The 10048-nt window shown below is 49.2% G+C and overlaps 1 protein-coding gene across 11 annotated transcripts; it reads left to right on the forward strand.

The window, feature by feature from the left end:
- Window positions 1–3564: 3564 nt before the first annotated feature.
- Window positions 3565–9518, forward strand: PSRC1 (proline and serine rich coiled-coil 1). Of its 11 annotated transcripts, none has more exons than XM_019630585.1 (8): window positions 3565–3646; window positions 4070–4127; window positions 4219–4276; window positions 4738–5182; window positions 5543–5654; window positions 5737–5985; window positions 6552–6645; window positions 8233–9387. In XM_019630585.1, exons 2-8 carry the CDS (start codon window positions 4109–4111, stop codon window positions 8366–8368), a joined length of 1113 nt encoding a protein of 370 aa, XP_019486130.1. In that variant the 5' UTR covers window positions 3565–3646; window positions 4070–4108; the 3' UTR covers window positions 8369–9387. The 11 variants fall into 11 exon arrangements, with proteins under 11 accessions (XP_019486130.1, XP_019486133.1, XP_019486132.1 ...); XM_019630588.1 differs by having other exon boundaries at window positions 3600–3646; window positions 4075–4127; XM_019630587.1 differs by lacking the exon at window positions 3565–3646 and adding an exon at window positions 3652–3723.
- Window positions 9519–10048: the final 530 nt, after the last annotated feature.

Here is a 10048-nt window from a genome sequence, read left to right on the forward strand (position 1 = left end):
TAGCTGTGGAGGGCAGTGTCACTGGCCCTCATATGTGGGATCCGAACCGGGGCCCTCTGGCGTCCCAAGCCAGCTCTTAACCAATGCGCCACTGGGCCAGCCCTGATTTATCTCTTTTGATCTTCACTTTACAAATGAGTCAGTTTAACCTCATAAATTGCTCAAAGCATGCAGCTGTAAGTAGCAGAGCTAGGATTTGAACCAAGTCTGTTTGACCTCAAGCATTCCCTATTTCCTCTCATGTCTTTTACTCAGTGACCCCCACTGTACTAGGTATGGGCTTAAGAAAGATAGGATTTTCAGGATCCAGTAAATATTAGGCAAGATTTTGAGGAGGAAGGGGATGTGTTTTTTGTTTTGTTTTGTTTTGAAGATTTTATTGGGGAATTGGGAAGGGGAACAGCGCTAGGGAATTGGGGAAGGGGAACATTGTGGTTTTCCAGGTTCCATCAGCTCCAAGTCAAGTTGTTGTCCTTCAATCTTAGTTGTGGAAGGTGCAAGCTCAGCTCCTCCAAGTCCAGCCACCACTTTTAATCTAGTTGGGGGAGGGGTGCGTAGTCCACTATCCCATGTGGGAGTCAAACCGGCAACCTTGTTATTAAGAGCCCGCGATCTCACCAGCTCAGGGGCAGCTCAGCTCGGGTGCAGCTCACTGGCCCATGTGGGAATCGAACCAGTGACCCTCTTGCTCAGAGCTTGCACTCCAACCAGGCGAGCCACCCGGCCAGCCCAAAAGGATGTGTTTTGGCTGAGAAGAGTGTAAAAGGCCAAAAGGTCTATTTTAAGTTGAGGCAAAGTATCTTTTCCAGCTTTTCTCAACTGGAATTCTATGAGAATTAAGACACAATGCCCCAAGACATCCATTGCATGTCATAAATTAACTTCTTCCTATGCATCTAGAATGGTGCTAGTTATGTACCACCCTTGGGAAAATTAAGAAAACAGTCACACAAATCATTTGTAGGGTCTAATACACTTAACCCTTGCTGAGAATGTTGGGGGGTGGAGCAGAGTCCAGAGCCAGCCAGTCATGCACAGGACAACCAGAAGGCCTTCCTCTCTAGCTGAAGCAGGACCTAGCTCAGCAAGGAGTGAAGTACTCTCAGCTATAATGCCCTAAGGATCAGTTAGACCTCTGGCCTCAGCCGACAACCCCACACCTTTGCTTTTTATTGAAGTACTCAATGACCATCCCTTAAAGTTCACATATTCTCAACCTTCATGGTAAAGGAATAAAATCTTCTTTACACTGAACAAAGACCCCCAATCACAGTTAATTTTTCTGCATCCAAGGAGGCCTGCACTGGGGCTGGCCGAGTGGCTCAGTTGGTTAAGAACATGAGCTCTGAACAATAGGGTTGTCAGTTCGATTCCCATATGGGCCAGTGAGCTGCACCCAAGCTGAGCTGGCGCTGAGCTGCCAATAGGTGGCAGGATTGCTCAGCTAGTGAGGGCATGTGCTCCTAACAACAAGATTGCTGGTTCGACTCCGGCATGGGATGGTAGGCTATGGCCACCTGCAACTAAGATTGCACCTTAGTTGCATGGCACCTTGAGCTGAGCGGCCGCGAGCTGCCGACAGGCAGCTGGATGGCTACTGGATTTGAAGCTGAGCTAGCTGCGCCCTCTACAACTAAGACTGAAGGACAACTTGGCTGTTCCCTTTCCCCAATTCCCCAACACTGTTCCCCTTTCCCAATTCCCAATTCCCCAATAAAATCTTAAAAAAAAAAAAAAAAGGAGACCTGTACTGGAATTCCTAATTTTTTTTTATTTATGTATTTAACACTGTGGAGTACCTTCTGAACTAAGGCCTACCATGTGCCTGGGAGGGAGTATAATTTCTTCATTAATCCATTTATTCATTATTTATCCAAAATCTTAAACACCTGTTCATACGTATCATTTTGGGGTTGAGCTCCAGGGGACAAATATTTCCCAGGTTAGTGGCCTTATGCTGAGTGAAGAATTCTTGTACCTGAAATCTATATTTTCTGTCTTTGTTGTCATTTGGAAGAGAAAGTAGTTCTATTGCTTTTTTTTTTTTTCCTGGTACTGCAACAGCTTTCAAAATCATAATTTGGCGATAGAAAAATGCAGATGAGTTACCTTAGGAGAAACTAACTTCCAGTTTGCCAAAACTGCGTCCCTCGCTTACCTGAACATGGGTGACGAAGTGAGTGCAGTTTCCCCACTCAAGCTGTTCCTAGGGAGAGAAAGAATGCAGTTAATTAACAGCTTCTTTTCCCTAGATCTCCACTTTGCCACTATTTGCCTGGAGATGGAAGCTACTAGCTCTGGTTTTCCCACCTCCATAGAACCTGAATCCTACAAGCAACTAAAATTCCACCTCCACTAGTAGTTCTGAGGAAAAAGAGGCAGTCCTCTTGTCTCAGCAATTCCTCACATAAGCTTGCCAGTTCTGGGTCTCCCCACCCTTTCCCTTATCATTCTACTAAATTTCAAGGCTCCTTTGCTTCCGGCGGCATTTATTACAGTAATATCTCACTCCTGCCAACCTCATTACCTCGACTTCACAGCTAAAAACGAGGACTAAACAAAAAAGCCTATAAATGGCCCACGAACGCTGGAGACCAGAGCTCGGGCTCTGTGTTTACAGGAAATCTCTTCAGCCCACTTGTAGGACATTTTTAATTTAATGTTTAGAACATTTCTAAGGTCTGTTAAACGGTGGACCAGCCTATTCACAGGCAACACTTGGAAACAACAGAAAGAAAATACCTAATTAAGTGGGCTTAAGCGTTTTGCAAACCCAGCTTTGAGTTTAGAGGCAGCAAGTTACAAACACGCCCCCAAAAGCCCCTAAGGTGCACGGTATAAAACTTGATATTCGTAATTATCATCCGAACCATGAAACTGACGGTACTATCCTCGCTTCATAGATAGAGCGAGGGGTCAAATAGAAAAATAGACTCAAGCTTGCCTCACTTGTAAACGGAGGGGTCACGGTTGAATTTGAACCCAAATCGCAGTCTGAAAAGTCCGTTGTTTTTTTACACCTTAGCTGCCTCAGGTTCTGAACGTTCTCGCCTAATAAGCCATGTTAGATGTACTTCTTAGAGAACCTCGATATACCTAAAATATCAATGTTTAGGTGCTTCCGTAACTTGGAAAAATCACCATTGAGGAAATCTGGCAAACGTGGCGCTTGCATATGGAGTGAGCCCAAGGAAACGAGCCCAAAGCTCTTCCTTAGAGCTTTGTCTTTTGGGCCGACGGCCGCGAAGGGCATCAGATGACCATGCCGGTCCTTGGGGCTACAAAGCCCGCTTCCGTCTAGCAGTCCAGGGCAGGAGAGGAGAAAACGGGGTGACAGGGAGCGAAACCCACACGCATTGGCCTGCAAAGTTCCCCCGAGCACGCGCGCGCGTTCACAGCCTCCCCGCTTCAGCCCTAGGGTGGGAGTCTTTCTTGGAATGGCTGGTTCTCCCAACGGCCCCACCGGCAGACTTCCGGCCAGCGGCCCGCCTCCGCCCCGCCCCCTAGGGGCGGGGGATGCTAGGATTCGCCAATCACTGCGCACATGTGGTAGGAGTAGGTGGACCTGAGAGATTCGAAAGGAGCCCCGCCCCCTCGGGACAGATTCCCGGGACTGAGTTGTGGGAAGAAAGCACCGTTGCGGGAGGTGAGGCGGGGCGGAAAGTGAAAGCGTAGGTTGAGCTGGAGGTGTGGCGTGGCTGCGGTGCTGCGGAGAGTGGAAAGGTGGTTTGGGGAGAGGAAGAACCCGGAGGATGGTGGCGGGCAGGAAAATAGGGCGCGCAGACCGCCCCCAGTGAGGAGAGGCCGGTTGCCTGGCCGGGGCATGGGCGGGGGGCGGGGGGAGGAGAGCCGGGGTAGTGGGGGAGCGGGAGGGCAATCTGCGGAGAGGAATAGGAGTGCAGGGGGAGCTCTTTGCACCTCCCCGGGAAGTAACAGTAGTAACAGGGGCAGGTGCTACTCCTAGGAAGCTTGCTTTCCCTCCAGCATGACTCCCAACCCCTGGTTTGCACCCAGCTGCGAGAGACTTGGATAGGATGGAGATCTGAGGAAAGGTATGTTTTCTCTCCAGCTCAGATCTAAGCTGATTCCTGCTCCGGCTGGCTGGAACATGGGAGATTTGCAGGAAGGTAAGGAAGCCCCGGAGGGAAGATTGAGGCCCTGCGATTGAGAGCCATGTTAGGGACCCAAGGCTGGCATTCATTCTTAACTCCCCTACAGATGTAAAGTTTATAGTGGATGAGACCTTGGACTTTGGAGGGCTGTCACCATCTGACAGGTACCAGCCTCTTTATCCTGCTTACTTCCCTCCAGCGATGCCTCTGTCTCTAGCCCCTTACTGGTGAATTTTTGGCCTCAGACCTGGGTTGGTAATTTAGCAAGGCTGGGTGTGCTGGGGCTGCTGGGTGGCTGGTTTACTTGGGCCTCTATGACACTACTATTGGGAGAGGGGAGAAGGGAGAAGCTGGAATGAGATTGCAGGGTGTTAAGAAAAAGGGTAAGTGGATTTGCTGCATCTTCATCCTGGCATAATTTCCAATGTCAGTAAGTGCTAAAGGCCTATTAGACCTCACGGAACCAGGTATCTCATCACCTAGAGGCCGGATCTCACAGCCGACATGGGCATCAGGGTTTGGGAATGTGTCTCTGGCTCTGTTGCGGGGTTTTGCCCAGTCTCCCTTGTACAGTCTCCTGCTCTCTTCCATGTGGGCACAGTGCCTGGTTTGTTTTCTGTCTCAGTCGTGAGGAGGAAGACATAGCAGCGTTGGTGACTTCAGAGAAACCCCTCCGACGCGGCCTGTCCCACCGAAGTGACCCAAATGCAGTGGCCTCCTCCCCGCAGGGTCTGAGGTTCAGCTTAGGCCGCCTCAGCCCAGAGAAGCTGGAAGAGATTCTCGATGAGGCCAACAGGCTGGCAGCGCAGCTGGAACAGTGTGCCCTGCAAGAGCGGGAGAGCACAGGCACAGGCTCTGGGCCCCGAAGGGTGAAGCCCAGCCCTCGGCGGGAGACCTTTGTGCTGAAGGACAGTCCTGTCCGAGACCTGCTGCCCACTGTGAGCTCTTTGGCTCGGAGCACCCCCTCCCCAAGCAGCCTGACACCCCGACTGCGGAGCAGCAGCGATAAGAAGGGGTCAGCCAGGGCTCTTCGGGCAACCTCTGGAAAGAGGCCCTCCAGCGTGAAGAGGGTGAGTTTAGAGGGTCCGGGCTGGATGTGAGCTCCCAGACACGGTGTGTGACTTGGTACAGTCATGAAGTAGTTTCCTTGTTGGTAAAATGGGGATAGTAAAATTCTACCTCATAGAATTGTTGGAATTAAATGAGATATCATAAGCCATGCACTTACCACTGTCTGTTCATAGCTCTATGATGGCTATAATAAGCTCTCAATAAATGGTATTAGTGATGATGATGTTGGCAGCTAACTTCTGCCCTCCCTTACTGGGATCTAGGCAACTTTACACCTCTATCTCTTCATCTGCCAGCAGAACAGATTCTTTTTCCATTCTAGTCCCTTTTTTTTTTCGCTGTCTCTTTTTATGTTTCAGGAGTCGCCCACTTGCAGTCTGTTCCCCACATCCAAAAGCCCAGCATCTTCTGTTGCCCGATCAACTCCTCCAATCCGGGGAAGAGCTGGGCCCAATGGGAGAGCAACAGCAAGTGAGAGGACTTGGGCAGCAAAGCTGTGGGTGAGTGGGAGTAGGGATGATGTGGCACTAACCCTAAAATTCCTCTGCACCAGGCCCGCCTGCCCCCGTCAGACCAGTCTTGGCCCCACAGCCTTCTACCAGCAACTCTCAGCGCCCGTCTCGGCCACAGGGAGCAGCTGCTAAACCTTCTAGTCGACTGCCCGTTCCCTCGGCCATCCCCAGGCCTGCCAGCCGGGTGCCACTCACCAGCCGGAACATACCACCCAGCAAAGGTGCCCTAGCTCCAGAATCTCTGTCAACTCGGAAAGGACTTCCAAGACCAAGCACCTCAGGGCACAGAGGTGAGGAACAATGGACCTAAGGCTAAGAAGTCAGGAGGAAGAATACCTACCCTTGCCCAGGTTGACCGCACCTCCCAGAGCTGGTAACAATGACCACTTTCTCCATCTTCATTACAGCTCTATTTGAAGATGGCCAGACTGAGTTGAGGAGAGAATTTGGGCGTGGGCCAAGAGTTTGAGTCTTGGTTCTCAAATACCATGGGTGGGAGGAAAGGCACTAATCCCAAACTCTGCCTTCATCCAGTATTTCCTTTTTTTTTTTTTTTTGTCAGTTAAGGTATATTGTGATTTTTCTAGGAATGTAAACATTGCATCAAGTTCTTCATAATATTTCATGGCTAGTACCAAACCCTATATATGGTGTATATATATATATATATATATATATATATATATATATATATATATATATTCACTTAAATAAAGAGNAACCGCTGTTGCTCAGAGCTCAAACTCTTGAGCGAGCTCTTAACCAACTGAGCCACTCTGCCGGCCCTCAGTATTTCCTTTTGAGACGGTCCCTTGAACTTTCTGCTAACTCATTTCTTTTGTTAACTCCCATCAAGTTCCTGTTTCCCAGAGACCAAATCTTTCTGTCATTGGTGCCACTCACAGCAATCTGCAGCCCCCCAGGAAAGTTGCAGTTGCAGGACCTACCAGGTAAGACTGTCTCTTTCTCCACTGTCATCTGGACTTCTGAGCTGCTATGTACGAGTTGTAGATCAGTGCTGAATCCTGTGTGGCATGACGAGGGCCTGGAGGGTCAGGGTGTCCCATTTCTTCCTACCCTGAGGAATTTGAACTCAGCTGGGTGACCTATGGACTTGAGGAAGAAGAGCAATAAAGCAGTTCCTCCTGTCTCTTCAGGTAAACAGATCAGGAAGAATTCAGTAGCAGACCACTACAGTCACTGCCTGGACTCACTCTACTCAGCCTCCCACGCCCTCTCAGTGGAGGCAGTTCCTGACTTCAGCAGATCCTGGCCCAGGGGCAGGAGGAAGAGATGCCACCTGGGCTGGTGCCTCAGTAGTAGAGACCGTGAGAGATGGGGTGGGTTAGGGTTGAGCTGAAGGGAATTCAAACTCTCTGGATTGAAAGAAGACTAGGAAAAGAAGTAGCCTCCCAGTGACGAAATAACAAATAGAACATAAGAAATGCAGAAGAGTGGGTTGTCCTCATCCACCCCTACTCTTGTGTTTATCCCCAGAGTTTGATCTTCTTTCCAGGCGGTGGTTCACTGGACATTTGCATGTGAATGGCCTCTAGCTAACCTCCCTGCTCTCCTCCTGAATTACATCTACCGAACTCCAGCCTGTCTGGAAAGGCCAGCCTGTCTGGAAAGGCCGAGGTAGCCACCTGGCTTCCAAACTTTTTTTCCTGTGAATCCTGGCTCTTAAACAAGCCAGTTTATGATAAGCTTACTGTGTTGGCTTGCATTTTTCTAAAATAAAATAAATGTATTTTTATATTCTCTGTATATGTGAAAGTGAATCCTGCTCTAATTTCTAACAAATTTGGAATTAATACCTAGGTAATTCCAATGAGGGAGCCAGGATGGGCTTCCCAGGCAGGGGCCTGGATAGGGCCAGCTAATCAAGCTGTGACAACCCCCCCTTTTTGGTGTTAGATAGGAACAGGCTGCCTTTTCCCAGGATTTGTATGTTATTAAAAGGTCCAGATCAAGTTAAGTTGTAGCTTAATTCACAGTATGTGAGGCTATCAAGCCATGGTCTATATATTATTTATATCCTAAAGTTGGGTGTCCTTTCATGACAAGAGAATGGACCGTCCTAGGACTCCTCAGCATCTTGTCTGCTGTACTTATGGGGTTGAGAGGGCCCTTTGGTGGGTACCCTGGTCTTCAGCTTTGCTGATTGCCTCAGGCAGAAGATACTGGAGCACCTCTCACATTCCACCTTACTTCGTTCGTATCGTTGATGTTGTCCTCTTGTCTTCCCTACTAGATTTGAGGGCTGGCAGCAGGATTTATAATCCCCTGCAGTGCCTAGTGTTGTGATTTATATGTGGCAGAGAATTTCATTTATTAAAAATATATTTGAGTGCAAGATGGGTATTTGTTGAATGAACAACAAAGACTCATTTAAGAGATTGAACTAAGGGTCTGCCTTTCCCCACAGCTTTTGACTCTTGCAACCAGAACCAACTCAATTCCCTGTTGTGTTTTTAAATTTGTTTTTATTGGGAAACAGCCATGGTCATTGGTTACACATTGCTTTCATGCTACAGTGGCATCGCTGACTCCCCTTTAAGGAGGGCTCCGCTCACAGTGGCCCACGTGGGGACCGAACCGGCAACCTTGGTGCTATCAGCACGACGCGCCAACCAACTGAACCAACCGGTCACCTCCCTTTGTGAGTTTTGAGAGAATGTTACTCCTTGAAGGCCAGGCCATGACTCAAGGAAGCCAGCTGGCAACTGGGCAAAGAGAGTGGAGTGCCAGCTAGTGCCACCCCCACTCTTATATGCCCATAAGTGCCCAACTTAAGCACTGAAATGCCTTCCTCTGTTCCCAGGCCAGGGGTCTCTCACTGTTTTCTTCTTTTTATGGATGATCTTTAAGTTCATTTCACACATTCACCTGTGTCACAGTGACAGCTGCCTACACATTCACCTTCCTCTTCAGTCTCTTGCAGCAACTCCTGCAGCCTCTGGGATTCCAAGAATTGAGTTAGGGGAGAGGGTGTGGAGACACGCTGAGTATTTGGCAATTCAGTAGAGGCAAGAACACCTCAGGTGTGTTTCCCAGCTGCATCCTGCACTAGTGAGTAGAGCCTGTTGGTGACTTCCCGCTGGAAGGTGGACAAGCCTAGGCACACACTTAGGTGTGATCAGCAAATGGCAGGTGTGGCCTGGGTGTGTGTGGGCCAGGTCCTGGAGGGTCTGTCATTAGAAGCAAAAGGAGCTGCAGACCCATGTGCTGTTGCCACCTGGTGGTCTGAGGGGACAAGACATTTCCCTTTGGCCCTCTTGATCAGTCTTGAGTTTTGTACCCACCTCAAGCCCCATCCCGCTCCAAACCTGCTTGCGCAACATGCAGTAGGCAGTGCCAGCTAGGGAGGCCTGCCTACCACAGCACCCCTTCTTGTTCAGCTACCTGCTCCCTTCCTTCCCTTTGGTCTGGCTTTCTATCTTTTTCTTGATGCACTCCACCCCTGCCCCCAACTAGTAGCAACAAAGAGGGAAGCCAACATTTATTGGCCTTTTTCTATGTACTGTGACCTGTTCTAAGCACTCTACATGTGTTAACTCATTTAATTCTCATAAAAGCTCAATTAGGCGGATGCTATTATCATCCTCATTTTACAGGCAAAGAAACAGTCCTAGAAAAATTAAGTCAATCTAGTTCCCAGGTCTGTGTTCTTAACCACTACCCTCTATTGTTCAAAGGTTAACTCCCTGTCTAGTTTGTTGAAGAGAACTTTGAAACAGAAGTAATTCCCCAGGGCCGGCCGAGTGATGCGTTGGTTAGGAGTTGGCTTGGGACACCAGCTCTGAGCAGCAGAACCCTGGTTTGGATCCCACATGAGGGCCAGTGATGCTGCGCCCTCTACAGATAAGATGGTGAACAACAGCTCGACCTGGAGCTGGGCTGCCGTGAGTCGCTGGCGACGTCGTAGGCTGCAGTGGGGATGGCCGGCAGTGGGTGTGAGCTGCCGTGAGCCGCCGTGAGCAGCCATCCAATGACCGGCGAGCGACTGCCTCACCCGGGAAGAGTGCAATGATAATACCAACATGGGCCAGTGAAGTGACGTCCTCCACAACTAGACTGAAGAACAAAAGGACAGCAACTTGTCCGTTCCCCTTCCCCGATTCCCCAGTGCTGTTCCCCCCCCCCAATTCCCCAATAAAACCTAAAAAAAAAAAAAAAGAAAAAAGGAAGTAATTCCCCAAACTTGGGAATAGAAGTAACGTTGTAGAGGACATAGTTGGCTAGGGTATGAGTAGTTGCTTCATTTCTAATGGGGATAAAAACCAACATGACCCAAAGAAGTGGAGTTAGGAGGTACCCAATCACTGAGCACCTTTAAATTCCCACAGCCTC

Source organism: Hipposideros armiger, unplaced genomic scaffold (assembly GCF_001890085.2).
Source record: "Hipposideros armiger isolate ML-2016 unplaced genomic scaffold, ASM189008v1 scaffold_924, whole genome shotgun sequence".
NCBI classification, from domain to species: Eukaryota; Metazoa; Chordata; class Mammalia; order Chiroptera; family Hipposideridae; genus Hipposideros; species Hipposideros armiger.